Below are 16,074 nucleotides of genomic sequence, written 5' to 3'. Positions count from 1 at the left end.
TGTGCTCCCTCCACCGCATCCTCGGTGCCCCTGACTGCACACACCTCCCACCCGGGAATTCCTCCGGAAAGCTTCCAGCAGCAGGTCCCCAAGGACGCGCATCTTTCTTTGCTGATGCTGGAAGAATCAAATACACTACGTACTTTATTGATGAAGCGTGAGAGTCTCCAACCCAATAGCAAAATAAAGTAACAAAAGTCCATCACAATGCACCTTCTTAAAAGTAGAAGCAGGCTACTGTCAGAGAGGAGGCTCCCTGTTCCTCAGAGCAACAAAATCATGCAAAACTTAGAGACGTTTATATAACTCATCGAAGTCTGAAGTACCCTAAAGAACACAGCTCAAGCATTCTAAAGATATGTGAATCCTCAGCCCCAATTCAGCTTGCAAAAATAAAACTCCAGAAACAGTTCATCTGGAAAATACGTTTTCAAAATCTATGGGTTTCGTTCAGTCATCAGCCTGCAGGCTTTGGGAAATTAAGTATAAGAAGTTAAGTCACAGTGGCTGGACAGGCTTGTGAGCAAATAGATCCTATCTCCAGGATTACTTTGCTAAGCAGGGGTTGCAATTCTGATCCTTTGCTTACCTACTTTCCTGAAAACCTTCACTAAACATAGGGTCACCATTCCCAAGGCAAATGAAAAGCAAACAACAAAATAGAAAACAAATTTTATTGAATGAACAAAAGTCTAAAAGTCTCCCATTTTTGGTTAACAAAAGCAGCAACCTACAAAACCCCTGCATTCCATGACAAATCTTTTTATGTCAAAAAAATCCTTAAGCAGGTATGAACATTTGTACACAGAAAGTTACAACTGTTGAGACATGTTTGGGCAAACAACTGGATACATTTAAAATTAGGTGTGGGGGAAAAAAGATAAAGAGACTGCACATGGAACACCTGAAAAAGCTTGAATTGTTTGCCGGCTGAGAGGTATATAGTATCATCAGGGCTGCCAGCAGTTTTCGGCACTTGCATCCCCTTCATACAAAATGAAAAGAGCAGCAGAAAAATGACGGAGGTTTTAAGACTGAACAAGAAAAGCACTGCCAACAGAACGCAGTGTTCAGCTAGCTCATTTGGCTAATGGGAAATGCAGCTTTTTAACAGTGAATTTCACAAGCTTGTGTTAAGTGAGTCCGTGCTTTTAGGTTCGAGGATAAGAATTCAGCTGCTGTACCCACAGAGCAAAAGCAATAAAGGTCTGTCCTTGAACACTCCCTGCCACAGGCAATTCCTCTCAGTCTAACGCAGGCATCCAGCTAAGGGAAAAGTAACTGAACCTGCTTGATAAAATATGATTATCTGTCTGACAGAGGTCTACTGGGAACTAAATGGAGAATGTACATTCACTTTGTAAATCTGACAAGGTCTTCTGACCTATTGGATTTTTTTTTTTTCCCTTTCCACTGGATATGGGCAGCCTTAATAAAATGGAGTGTTTAAAAAGGAAGGCAATTTTCACTTTTATCCTTACACCTTTTTTATAAAGTCATATCATAATTTTTCATGCTTTTGAATACTAAGTCTTTTCAATGAAGTCCGTTTATTACATTGACTAATTTCAATCTGCTCTTTTGTTTTCACAGATCAGAACATAGTACAATTATTTCAAAATAAATGATTGATTTTGCTGTCATATTTACTTTTGATTGCAAAAGTACCATAATCTGTGCTTATCTGTCAGTTTATACATCAGATCACATCCATTGCAACCATATAATCAGATTTATTTAATAATTATGAAGCTGTATCTTATACCATAATTTCTATTCATATGTATTCTAGTACTAATAGATCCCTAATATGTATTGATTAAAACTAACTTTAATATATCAACTCTATTATCTAAAGTTAATTTTAATCATTTCCATCATAATCATTATAACTCTGATACCCACTGTTCCTCCTCTCACGAAGATTAGATTTCTTCCACGTAGATTCTTGATGAAAGCCAGCACTGAAAGATCGACCCAGTCGTCCATGTTGTTTCTTAGAGATATTGTCTTCACTCTCAGATTTGGAAATTCCTTGTCCTTGTGTTTGGGATTGTTTATCCTGCCTAACATTTCCAAATGGAAAATTCCAAGGACCAAATCTTTGCCAGTTAAGTCTCTGAAAGGCAATGATGCAATGAAGATTTCCTCCAACCTGATTGAAGGAAAAAGGTTCTTTGTTAAATGCCCACAGGCATATTTCTAGCATACATAGGTATTTGAAATTAACATCTTGGGTAACAGAATTCTTAAAAAAAAAAAAAAAGCAACAACACACAAACAAAAAACCCCATAAAACCTATCGCCAAACAAACAACTTGGTTCAATCAATTCTGATTGTTTCCTAGACTCAGTTACTGCCTTCTTTCTCATCTTTTTAAGCTATCCTTTTTACCATTCAGGGGCTAGTATAACATCTTCTGCTAGTCTTTTTCATTCTCCAGCTACTTTCACACAAATTATCTGTTCTGGTCCCTTCTCATCTTGCTGACATGATCTTCCATAGGGTCTCCACATTTGAAATCACCTCTTTAGCCTATTATTTCTTATAGACATTCCACCTGAAAATCAAAAATACATCCCCCACCCATGAGATATAGCCCTATCTATAGGAAAGCAAGCTATATGTATTGACAGTAAGTCCACACAAGAGACACACATGCATTCTTTTATGTGTGATCCTACTTGACTGTACCTTCTTTCCTGCTTACATGCAGCTAGAAGTTCATGCACCAAAAGGATCTATCTGTAATTCATCTGTAAAGTATTCTTATACTTGCTGCAGTTACATTTTAGCCAACAAGGTTAAATACTGCAAGGAAATATCTTGTATATGCAGACAGTCTGGTTCATCCTAGCATATGCCAGGCTACTGCTGTATTGTATCTTGTCCTGAAAGTAAATATCAATGACTCTGGTGTGTAAGTACACACCTTTGACTTTGTCTTCAGCAACACTTCACATAAATTTCTTTTAGTGCAGTTATCTTACGCTGCTGAAGTATGAATAAGTTCGCAAAAAATCTACCTTGAATTTCCTCACATCGTAGTAAGTTTACCTTACCTTCTTTGTTTTTCGATGTTGCAATCCTCTCTCTAGGTGTCGAATATCTAGATATTCTGGATTTTGGGTGTTTAGGTCAGTGACAATATCTGCCCACCTACAGAATAAGATTATTACTACTCAGCTACATTTATGAAACCTCCGCACCAATACTCATGTACATACACACGCAAATAGAGATCTGCAGCTTTAAATAGTCTTACCAGTGACTTAAAGATAAACAAATGTATAAAGATATAAAAGCCTCGGTGTTAGAGACATCAAGCTAGATATAAAAGCATCACATTTAATCAAAGCATTCACAGTGATTACTCCTGATCTTTGGAAACACTTTCCAAAATGAGTAAAAGCGCCATGAGTCATTAATTGCATTGCTTATCCCCCAAACCAATTCATTAGTTTGTGAAACGAAGAAGCAAAGTGCAGTTTAGACAAAGAGAAACAATAGCTTTTACTTTATCTCCTCTTATCCTTTTATATTATTTTGTTCAAACTCATTTGGTTTTTCACCCACTAAATCTGCTTTTACCAGACAGCTCTCAACATAACTCACTCCTCCATTTTATTTAAATCACATCTGTAATAAACTATCAATTTAATCATTCCCCATTCACTCGGCTCTTCAGTTTCATAGCTCTTCTAGCCCAACTGAAGAAAATATCCCCATATTCCAGACCTCTTTAAGCCTACACAGTCTTTTCATTTCTGTCAATGTCTAATTGTCTGCTTCTCTCTAAAACCACCCTACATTTCCATCCCAACCTTTGCTCTCCTACCTTAAGCACAGAACTTTCTGCTAGCTCTCACTGGGACTGTAGCATGAAGAAAAATGTCTCCACAATCAAAAATCATATTACAAAGGTTTGTATTCTGTATTCAGAAACCTTTTCCTGTGCCATTTGTAGCTTACATACCACAGGACAAAATTCTGTCAGTGGGATGCATAGTACATTTCTCAGCACAGCAACCACATGCGTAACGTGATTTTTATTTTGCTGCACTGAATTTCATTAGTTGAAACTATCCAGCTATTGACAGTTATTGACATAGCCACATCACTGACAAAACAAAAAAAAGATATCTGGGTTTTAGGTACTGGGTTAGATCTGACTGGCTATGAAACTATCGGATAAGTACTTTCAAAAAATTTTTCAAAACAGAGAATTAAGAGGAAACAAAGCAGAAGTTGTGTGGGTTTTTTTTTTCCCACAGCTCTTTTCCTAAGGTATCAAGAAAAAAAAAAATCACTCCATAATTAACCTGGAGGGTGGTAGGGAAGCTATTTGCTAAAAATTTATGTTTTGGCCATTGAATTGGTTTCTTGAAAAATACTGCTCTTCTGCACTGTTCACTCATTTCAGAAGTTAATATTAAACAATATGAACTAGTATCTCAAAGCTGAGAAAGCTGTTCTGTTAATTTATCAAGACAAATATAACTAATCAACAAAATTTCTATGTAGCACCCTCTCACCCTCCTAGTCTGTATGTCTAGTTTAGACACCAACTTTGTATGAGCCAGACCTATCACAAATGTATTGTTTTAACACATAGATAAGCTAATAACACAACAGAGTACAGGCTGTACCTGCACCTGAGTTATATCTTGGTAGCAGCATAATATCCTGTGCACGCCCCAGACACAGCCTGTCTACCTTCTCAACTGCAGCATAAACTCCTCCAAGGTTTCTACAGCCTATAAACGACAACTGGCATGATCGCAGACAACTGAGGTGTGCTTTCTTCCTGACTAATGTGAACTGTGTCACACTCAAACAAGAGGAACAGGCTTTGGTTTCAGCAGCCCACATGTGCCCTGCCACACGATATAAAACTGCAGAGCCAGCCTTGAGGTCAAAACATGAAGTTTCTCACTAAAGCACCTGTTTCTGTTAGAAATATAGTATGTTTGTTTAAAAGAACTAAAAATTCACTTGGTCACCCTTAGTAGAGAAATACAAATTGTTTTGAAAGAAAACATATTGTCTTACATTCTTACCAAGTAACGTACCTTTTACAGTGTATTGTTGGATGTTTTCTGCTCGGCTCTCCAATTAAGATCCAATATTCTACTTCCTGCTGTAAGACACGACCTCTGTTCAACAGAAGATACAATCCTAGTAAGATTTATTGTGCATACTAAAAAGAAAAAGAGAGATTAACATTCTATGGTTCTTTTTAGGATTTTCCAACATTTAAAATTGTTTCCTCAACCAAACTAAAAACCAGCTGCTGTGCTACAGTGTTTGCAGTTGCCTACAGGGAAACTGTTTCACAAGGCCTGGAACCAAGATAGAAGCTAGTGCTCATTATTTAGGAAAAAAGGCAGAACATAAAAAATAGTGTTACTTGGATAAAAGGCAGTCTAGTATAAAATCCAAATATAAATATATACGTAACAATGGAAATAAGAATTGTGGAAAGCCACATGAATGTGGAACAAACATCTTCCTCACTATCTGTGGTGCCTAAGAGAGTCACAAAAGAGCCCCTTCTGCTATTTTTAAACTACACCCCAGTTGAGAGTTGGTACAAACAGTGGTAGGGTAACAACTGGTAACTTCAGCTCCTAAGCATCCAATACCACATATTAAAAACCAAAACCCCTCACCCAATACTAGTTCAAATTGGTGAGCAACATCAAGAAACTCAAAGCCTGCTGTAACCTCATCAGGGAAAATTTGTGACAGACATCAGAGCAGACTGATGAGATACAGATCAATGTTCTGTGACTTCCTGTGTATAATTATTCCATTAAAAGCTACTTCAGTTTCAACTGTGATAAAACCTGAGATTTTTTTCTGCATAGGGCATATTAGACGGCATATGGCCTTACTGCTTGCAGTAATTTGTTTACTTATAAAAAATTCCCTGTAAAATAAAAATGTATGCCATCATTGTACAGATGGGAAATCAAGACACAGGATAGATTAATTGACTTACCTAAAGTCACACTGGAAGTCTGTGGTTGAACTGGGAACTGAACCCAGGTCTCCCGAGTCCAAATCCAGCAACCTAAGATCATACAGGAAGTCTGTGGATAACCTAAAAACTGCCTCCTAAGATCAGCCTAGCAACCTATCTACCCATTTCTTTTGGAATTTAAATGTTTCTTAGCTTGTTTTTAAAGAAAAGCTCTCCCTTATTACCAGAATGCAGAACAGGGTAAACAAGAACTGCTGCATATTGATAGTGCTTCTGGAACCTAAACATAATATTTTCCAGTAAGGTGTTAGAGGATATGAAGAGACTAGGATGAGCTTTCTGGTCTGAACATCAGCCTAAAATAAGGCTATAAAAGCTCCTTGAACTCATTACTTCATGTTACATTGTTAAAAGAGATCAGTTGTTATGAAGAAAATCTAATATTGCCTTAAAAATAACATCACTAGTGACTGAGAATTCATTTTGACTACAGATAAAGTATTGAAATTGTGGTTCTTGCTTATTACTAAACAATATAAATTCAAAGTAGATTTAAGGCATGTTAAGTTTCCACTGGACCGTATTATTTCTCAAACTCCATTTTTGATATATTAAACAATTTTTTTTACTTTGCTCTTCCACTCCAGATTCTTAGTAACTGATCAAGTAAGCAAGCCATTAACCTTTTGGTAGACTTAAGCAGACCGATGTGTTGGACTTATATTTGAGGCATATTTTTCACACTCTCTCACTCACATGGCATGTCAGTGTATGCAATCTTAAAAAAACCCTTCTGTATTCTTGAGTTCATATACCAAAAGCTTTCATTAACCCTATGGTCAGATTCACACTGGAAACAGATCAGATTCAGATGATTGTGCTTTATTGCCTCCAAACAATTGCCATTTTGAACTCTAAAAGTAGACTTAGCATTCTTTGTTCCTTGATGTGACTCTACATCTTCAATGTAGCCAAAGGCAGACTGCTTGCTAAGCCAAATGCAAGTCTGAAGCTCACCTTACACCAGTGACCTACCCTTTTAATGGTTTAGCATTCCCCACTATTGATATCTGCTAATTTTGTCAGGGATTGTTTTCTTATGCTCAGTGGTAATACTAATAAATACTGACCAACAGTTGAACCTTGAGAAAGTCCAACAGAAACATCCAATTGTGTTTGTAACTACTTTGAGAGAGGAAAAACAATTTAATATTATTCTGTGAATGAGGTAAAACAAACTACTCTCAGCATGTCATATAGCCTTAAAAAAACTAACGTAAATTGCCTCAAGATTATGAAATATTTCAAACAAAGTTTTGTTTTTATTGAGAGACTTTCTCTAAATCCAATATGAGTAACAATGCTATTATCCTCTTTCAAAACCTATGTTTAATTGTAACCTACATCAGCTCTTCCATTATTTCATCCTGAGTAATGTCACCCTGACAAATCTGAAATTCTTTGGCTAATTGTAATTTTATTCTAAAACAAACGGTATATTAAGTTTCTCCTGGTCTTTATGAAGTGCTCCAGCATTCCAAGCATTGTTTAAAAAAGCCAAACATAATGTGATAGTCCAGAGATCTCTTCCAGCTTCTCTCCCCCTGCCCTCCGACAATTTCTGGTAACAAATTATTCGGATACCTCTACTTTTCTAAGCCTTGCACTCCAGTAGTTGCAGTTTATCATCATTGTTAGTCAACATTGCAAAAAATGTTCCTAACCACCATCCTGCAATACTTACATATACCTTATTCTCACCATACACAAACGCTGGTTTCTGTAAGTGCAGATTTTATCAGGTCTGCTTCATAATGGATTAATATCACAGTAAGCTTTTTGCTTCTAGTTTATAAAGAAAAGTCCCAAGACCCACACAGACCCTTACTTCTTGTTTCCTGACAAGTTGTCTGGGAACAGACTCTTCCCATAATTAGCTGGCTTTTTATTGGTTTTCTTTAAAAACACCTGGCTTTTTTCAGTCCATATTGTTTTATTTTTCAGACTAGTTACTATCACTTGTCCTTCAAGTAAATAACTACCCTCTCTATATCTGGCCAAAATGTCTTTAAACAATTTAGTACCATTCATAGTTTTCTGATTAATTTCTCAATATAGTCTGCTTAGTTCTGTTTAATTTTAAGCAGTCCTTTCAAATCACACAGTAATGTTTTGCTAGTTCAGACATAAATGCTTTCACAAGATATGCTGAAATGTTATTTAGAGAGAAAAACTGTATCAACTTGAAGTAAATTTTCCATACACTTCCTCCACCAAAATAAGCATGAACACAATACCTTACCTATAGGCTTTACTAGCTTTTACTGGGGTTGCTTCAAATCCAATTGGGCAAAAATAATGGTTTTGGCAATGGTAGATGTAGGCCATTGATTCATCTTTCAGTCCACGTGTTAGCTTTGCAAGGGCCCCTGCAGCTACAAAGAAAGATCAGGTTTCAGTCCAGAGTGCTTTGGATCCTGTGTAACATATTCAGCAAAAGAGACCTATTTGATAACATAAAATAGTTACACTGCCTTTTACATTAGAGGACATGACCGGACAGGCATGCACAAAATACAGTTTTGATTTCAAACTTAGTATTTAATTTCCTGCCTGGTACAAATAAATAACATCTGTCACACAGTCTGTACTAGGAAAATACAATAAAAAGTATGCATTGTATTTAGAATAAAAAAAAAAAAAAAAAAAAACAACAAAAAAAACAAAAAAAAAACCACCACCAAAACGAACCAAAAGTATTTCTTAACCCAGGAAATACACGCTGCAACACAAAGCAGTCCCACTGCCCTGGCCAAGTCAGATGTAACACACATCAACAATACTACTGAAACCCCGGAAAACTTTCAAACATTTTGGTATTGTGAGCTTCTTGGAGCTTCCTAATCTCCTCAGAAACACATTCCACATCTGGGCATACAATATTTTGTAATGTGACTGCAGTGCTCAGTTTCAGACAAAGACTAGAAAAGGCACTGAAACATGACAGAATTTCCAAATGGGATACCAAGAACGGAAAAATTATTTCCATTTTAGTAATCTCCGCTAAACTTTTCAGCATGGTTTTATTCTTTTAAAGAACCTACCAAAGGCTAACAAACTGTGTATGAAAGTATATTTCTTTAGGTAGCACACTTAGAAGTAGACATAAAAATGCAGCTTCATAAGCTAATTGAGAATGATCACTTAACTTTTAGGGACAGACATTAGCCAAAGCCAGGCAGAATGGATTAGTTCCCTAACTTTAAAACTGCATTTTTTAGAAGTATAAAACCTGTATTAAAGACATTAAACTTTTGTGCTGTACGTCCTGAATTTTTTATACAGCACATATTTCTAAAACACTGAAATAAAACAAATTTTTAAAGTGTGTTGCTGCAATACACTGGGAGAGCAAACACATCTTCCAGGACACCAACAGGGAACTGGAAATCCTCCTGGATACCCTAAAATTCCAGTTCTATGATAGCAGAATACATAACACTGAATATATTTTATCAAAATAAAAGTACAAATTAAAGTTTTAGCAAAATAAGAGAAAAAGTAAATCCAGGAAAATCAGGCAACTTGGAGCTATTCAATAGCTCATCTCAAACTGGACATACTACTTACAGAACTTGTCCTGTCAAATGCTACACCTTGCAGGATTTTTCAGTTTACATACTATAAGATAAATGCTTTAGGATTAGCTACGTACCAGTTTCTCCAGCTGTCTTGTTCTTCCCATGAGGTTTATACAGAACATATGAGCATCCCTTGATATGGAAGTGATCATTTATTTGCCTAAACCATCTGAAACAATAAGCTTAAAGATTGTAGTAACTCAAGAGTTATTAAAAGCAATTTTCTTTCCTTCCACTTTTCCTCTGCTTGACAGTTTAGAAAAAAGTGCTTCTAAGCACTTACCACACTAGTATATAGATTGCAGATGACCATGGTACCCTAATACAAACAAATCATAACATATCCTAGAGAGATTAATAAATACTCAATGCCTTTTCCTTCATTTTGCTTTTTCAGACCTGACATAGAACCATAACAACAAAAGGTCTGGATATGAAATGTTGGTCCTATTGTGTTCAGTCCAGTCACCTCTAACTTTCACTTACTCAGCCTTTAGAAAGACACTCAAATTCTGAAGTGCCAAGCTTCAACCATGATTTGTAAACTACACAAAGGGAATCTTCTAAGTCACCAGAAGGCAGTACCCTTCTAGTGAGACTTTCTGTGTATCATGTTGGGCTTCTGCCACGTAAACTTCACAGTGCCCAAGCATTACAGGAGTACTGTACTGCAACTCCTCACAGCAACAGTTAAGTGAGGACAGGTACGCAAAGAAAATTTTTGTGTCAGATATTCATTTTTCCATATTTGAAGATTCAAATTCACATCTCTGAAGACAATACCTCAATCATAAAGCTATGTTCCATGATGGGGTCAGCTCTCAGCTCTCCTGTTTTCCAGTCTGCTGAGTACTTAAATATGATTTGACCAAACAGAAATAAAACCTAGTAAAGGCAACTTTTCTGCAGTGCATAGGGCACACACAAGGGAAAAGGAAGAATTACAGGTTTAACTTTTGTCTGTATAAACTGTTGACATAAAGAGACAGAACATTTTATCAGCTTGGTCTATGAGGGTTGCTAGACCCTGACATACTCCTGAAGAGATACAGAATCTGGATCTGAGTCTCCTAAGGCACAGAAGTTTTCATGACACTCGTCAATGATCTACCATTAAAGAACAGACTGCTGCCACATTTTCAAATTCAGCACCCATATTCTGCGCCAAACCATATAAGGTGCCTTCAAAAAACACTAACTAGATCAAATGCAACTCATGAAACAGGCAAGAACACTGCAAAATTTTCTAATTTCATGGGAGGGTAACATACCAAAGTCCTGTCAAGATGTTCAATACTCAAGTACAATGTGCTCCTAGCCCTGTTTAATTCTAAAATTCCTTATGAGCTTAATAATAATAAAAAAAAAAGTAGGACAAATATTTTAGACCCAATTTATCAAGATCAGGAAAGAGCAGAGCAGAAGTGAAACAGAATTTAAAATTTCAAGTGTTTTGTGGCTCCAGACCCATTTTTTTTTTCCCCTCCTCTTCCTGAACAGCTCCATTGCAACAAAGGTGCAGCACTATCTCATTTTCAATTCTTACAATTATTTTTTACATAAAGTTACTAGTATATAAATTGCCTTCTCAGGCTGTTTCAGGGACATTACAAGCATTTAACATGCATTTTCAAAACAGGATAATGAGGGTAAAGAAAAAAATTTCTAACCAGAAGATGAGATTCATTACAGTATTATACAACCATTAAACAAACTGAACCAAAAAAATCAAATTTCATGTTCACCTGATCTGTGTAGCAACATCTCACTTTACAAAATGGCTACTGCAAAAAACTCTTTGGAAAGTTTCTTTCGGCACTGTCAGAGTACCCAAGTACGCTTCATTATTCTAAAACTTAAGAGGACTAACTTGTGTCAGACACATTTTTTTAAAATAAATTAACAGTTACTGTATTTTTAAAGGTTCTATCTCTTAGTTTTATGTTATTTTTGCATACATTAACAATTCAGTTACATCAAAGGAACCAAACATACCTCATTAAAGTTGTATTTCCAGTGAAGGGACCAAACCTAATCTCCTCAAACGGGGGCTGAAAGCCCAGTATATGCAAAGCTTCTTCTTGAGTAATAGGTGGTAAACTAAAAAAAAAAAAAACAAACAACAACCAACAAAAAAACCACAAAGAAAAAAATAAATAAAAGAAATAAAAGTATTGTTTAATAAAGTAATAAGCAACATATTTTAGACTCTCCAGAAGCAAAGCATACCTTCCAGCTCCCAGTGTACTATAAAGGAAATTCCAGCAAGACACTAAGGATGATATTCCACAGGAAGTCTTGTATTGAGGTCGGCTAACACAGTACCTTAAACAAAAAACCCTGAACACATTAGTAAGCAATTTTCATTGAGTTATAGGAGCAACCTGAACTACTTTTCTGTGTGCCACGCCATTGAAGTGCCACATTACGTTAAATGTTTTTATGTTGCCTGTATTTAAAAAAAAAAAAAAAAAAAAAAAAAAAAGCACAAAACACAGTGCATTCTTTAAAAAATTGGAGCAAATACATTAACCAATTTCCTTTAAGGTTGTCAGATACTACTACCCTATTTCATTCAAATAAGCCCCATGGGAATTCTGTACAAATGATCCTGCAGGAAAAAGATGATTCTGTACTAATATAATTGAAGTTTGATCCAGTGTCTTCTAACACCTGTACCTGTAGTAAACTTCTATCTCTACCAATTTACTAATGAATGTCATTCTAGGTCACAGATTCCCTAGGCTAAGTTTCTGATGTCACAGAGATACAGTAAGAACCAGACAGATTCATTAAACTATGTGAATTTAGTAAATTATATTCATATGATATAGGTTGTATAGAACTGACAGATTCTGATCAAGTATTGCCCAGTGAAAAGAAAAATCATGAGTAAGACATACCAGTACTACGTTTAAGGTTACTTTTTGCCTGACCATCCCAATGAACTTCAATTTTCTTTAGCAATAAATCCTCACAGAAGTTTTTTTTTCCTTATTGAAAGAAAAAACATGCTTAGAATGTTTTTAGAATTTAAAAAAAATGGGAAGAAGGCTCTCATTCTTGTAGAAAGTATGAGATTTTAGTGTATGTATGCTTAACGTATCCCCATTTCTACTAAAAGAAGTATGAAGACATTATTAATTATTGTGAAATCAGATAATCAGCAAGTGTTTACTGACAAAATGTATGAGAATAATCTTAAATACAATTCATAAATAGTACCATCTTCGGAGGTCCAACACTTTCCTCTCCTTCACATCTTCAAGAGCAGAACGCTGAGGACACTCCCTGTATTGTTTGCTTTTTTTGTCTACAGATTTTTTCTTTGTCACTTGTTTCTTCATGTTGCCTGCAAAACAGATTTCAGAAACAAATGCATGCCTAGTTTACCTTTCATATATTTCTTCTTAAATATTTTTAGTAATAGCATATGCCTTAGACACACTGGTTGTACTAGTAAGTGCAAACTGAGACCAAATCTTAATTGAAAGAAAAAGTTCAAATACATAATCAAGATTGTCAACAGGTTTGTAAAGCTGCTATTAGCTCAATAAACAACATGTTTTTCAGAATAGAATTAATGATGACTTGCCCAACTGTTTAAGAAGAGCAGTCGATCTGATTATTCTAATGTGTTAAATCAACCTTCCCAGAAGTAAGACTCTTGGACCAACAGGGACTTCCCATCTCCTAGCATTAAGTGCACAGGAAAATATAATGAAACACTTGTTTTTCCACAGTTAAGCTCTGTAACTAGCTACGCTTTCTGATGAAGTCTTACATGCAAATCCAGTAAGAATAATATACCCTCAAGATCTTCACCTTTTTGTAAGCCACTGAGACAGTGGAAAGCAAAGAGTTGGGCCATGTGCTAGAGTAGGAATCTTTCTGTCCCATTTTGAAGCCATCACATCCCAGTGAAATATACCACATACATTTTAGCAAAAAATATCATCCTGTAGGATATTATCATTTGTTTCTTATTTAAGGACACTACATGCACACATGAAAATACAACTTGCCAAGCATGTTTTTAAGCGTTGCTAACCCAGTTTCATACGCAGGTAGAGATAACAGCAATTTGACTAGCTAGCCAAGCCATTAAGAAAAACAATCTATAGCCCACTCTAGATAAACAGAGAGATTATAGGACAAAGAAAGCCAAGTGTGTGTGCAAGTGCTTGGTTCACAGTTGTAATCTGTGACTACTCAGAGAAGGAACATAAGAGGCAGCAAAGAAGCCAGTTTTGAAGAAATGGGCTCCCTAACACTGCATACATATAGCAAATCAAAATAATTACAATTCTGCTACAGAAACCAACTGCTTTCCTAGGTAACTAGGTAATGATTTTGTTGACTTCTTGTCATAAATAAACCACATTTTTAATTTCAAAATACATCTCTGAAGTACCATGAAACATTTCTGCAAGTGACAAACCTGTACTTAACAAGTAAAAGTAATCACCACACAATGCACTAAGTCCCACTAAGAGGAAAGAAAAAAACACCCCAAAAACCCAAGGAAGAAAACCAAACCAAATCCAAACCAGAAGCCACCCCAAACAATACCCAAAAACCCCACACACAGTTAAGCAGAAGCCAGCCTTGTTCTAGTCAGTTCCCCAGGCAGCCACACTTGACTTCCACTCCTATCTCACTCTCTCATTTCCCGGTGAGCAGGTTGTTTGAAATGACATACAGGCTAAGCTCTTCTATAGTATTTCCTCAAGAGATACATGTGGTGACCAGCCCCCTCCACAAAGTTATAAACATGAAACCTTTTTCTATCACAACATCAAATCTTCACCACCTCACCTGCTTTGTTCTTCAGATTTGTGGTCACGCCATTGAACTCTGATTTGTCGATTTCCCATGCCAGTGGAAGCTTTCCAAGATCACCAGCCAAGCTTTCCAAGTTAGCGTCTTCACTGTAGATTATCTCTGAAGCACCAGTTTGAATGCTGAGTAAACTAGGTGTGTTATTTCCAACATTTAAGGCAGCACTGCCTGACAGGCAGGCACTAACTGAAGCACTTGGGCTTTTACAAATAGATGTTACTCTGTTTAAAAAAGCATAGTCTGAGCAGATGGTATAAAATTTCTCTCGTGTATGAGTCACAGGACACCCCCATGGATAATGCCCATCAGACCGGGACACCAAGGATGCAGTGGAGGCATCTGACATGCAGTATGGCTTCACGGGATCATGAAGAGGAGCTTCTGGGGATTCTTTCCCAGGTTTGTTTTCAGTGTTTCCATTATTTCCAGAACCATTCTCCTTTTCATCTTCTGAAATGTTAGGCATTGAATGATACTGCAAGAGTATTGTAGAGCTAAGAATATTTTTTTTATGTTTTAATTACAACAGAGTTTGCATCACTGCCTCCATTGCCTCTGCAAGGTTTTAACGAGGTACCTGAAAGAAAATGAGAAGTTAATACAGGTGTCCAAATCAAAATAAAATATACACAAAGCTTACCTTTGAACTCATATCCAATAAAAGCTGAGGTAGCCTTCAAGATACATCATAACATACACTATGTCTTCTCCTAAGCATCTCCAGAATTTTACAAACAGCACTTTTTATTATTTGTGAGGTGCCAACTGCATACACCATAGTGATACCATGATAAAGTACGGAGTGATTACACTTATAAACTAGCACGACTAAAAAAAAAAATAAAAGCTTCCAACAGTTTTGTAGCTGTGGTTGATCACTTCTATTCCTTAAGTCACAATACTTTACATATGTGGAGTACGAAATAATTTATACAATTTAATAAATCACAGAAACAGCAACTTAAGGTCACTTGATTCTGAAGAATCCTGGACTCTTCTGCTGCAAGTAAAGTTCAAGCTTACAGAAAATTACAGTAACTATTACTTCTGTTGACTGTAAATTGAGAACACTACCCTCAATCTGTTTCACTGCTTTCCCTGTGTGGCTGTTAAGGGTTCCCTTTTATTTTTACGCACCTCCCATTCTTCAAGATGTGAGAAAGAAAGCATCAGGTTTTATTTACAGTAACTAAGAACTACCAAAAACAAGCTTAGAAGGCTGAGGCTTGCTTTTAACAATCTTTTCTAAACAGCAAATTGACAGCATGTGTTATCCGTCATCTCGGCAGTTGCGCGTCTGCGGTGCGAAGATTCTGGCCGCAGCTGGGGAGGCAGGACTCTCACCCGAGAGCAGACACCTGCGGCACCGACCTCGGGTCACCGGCCTGGCCCCCCAGAGCGCCCCTCTGCCAGAAGCGGGTCTTGCGACCACACACGAGCAGGGCTCTGCTTGACGGATGACTCGGAACCGCCAGAACACAGGCAGGGGCTCAGCAGCCGCCTGCAATGAATTCAGGCAGCCACAGGGCGCCCGGCCCCGGCGGGCCCCACTCTCACCGCCTCCGCGGGGACTCGCCCCACCCCGGGACGCCCGCACCCCCCCG

At 37.0% G+C, this 16,074-nt stretch overlaps 1 protein-coding gene across 2 annotated transcripts in view; it reads right to left on the bottom strand.

The window, feature by feature from the left end:
* Window positions 1-657: 657 nt before the first annotated feature.
* Window positions 658-16,074, bottom strand: part of BIVM (basic, immunoglobulin-like variable motif containing) — a 15,892-nt gene continuing 475 nt past the window's right edge. Inside the window, exons 2-11 of one of the 2 annotated variants that reach the window (XM_026842786.1) lie at window positions 14,447-15,047; window positions 12,854-12,980; window positions 11,858-11,953; window positions 11,624-11,728; window positions 9,703-9,797; window positions 8,290-8,422; window positions 6,006-6,077; window positions 5,074-5,157; window positions 3,064-3,160; window positions 658-2,155 (exon numbers count right to left, since the gene is read on the bottom strand). In XM_026842786.1, the coding sequence (XP_026698587.1) occupies window positions 1,865-2,155; window positions 3,064-3,160; window positions 5,074-5,157; window positions 6,006-6,077; window positions 8,290-8,422; window positions 9,703-9,797; window positions 11,624-11,728; window positions 11,858-11,953; window positions 12,854-12,980; window positions 14,447-14,936 (1,590 nt within the window). In that variant the 5' untranslated portion in view covers window positions 14,937-15,047 and the 3' untranslated portion in view covers window positions 658-1,864. The remainder of the gene's footprint in view (window positions 2,156-3,063; window positions 3,161-5,073; window positions 5,158-6,005; window positions 6,078-8,289; window positions 8,423-9,702; window positions 9,798-11,623; window positions 11,729-11,857; window positions 11,954-12,853; window positions 12,981-14,446; window positions 15,048-16,074) is intronic. The other variant, XM_026842793.1, reaches the window with a different exon arrangement.

Source organism: Athene cunicularia (genome assembly GCF_003259725.1).
Source record: "Athene cunicularia isolate RWA chromosome 1 unlocalized genomic scaffold, athCun1 chr1_part1, whole genome shotgun sequence".
Taxonomy (NCBI): domain Eukaryota; kingdom Metazoa; phylum Chordata; class Aves; order Strigiformes; family Strigidae; genus Athene; species Athene cunicularia.
This window is presented reverse-complemented; position numbering and strand designations above follow the sequence as displayed.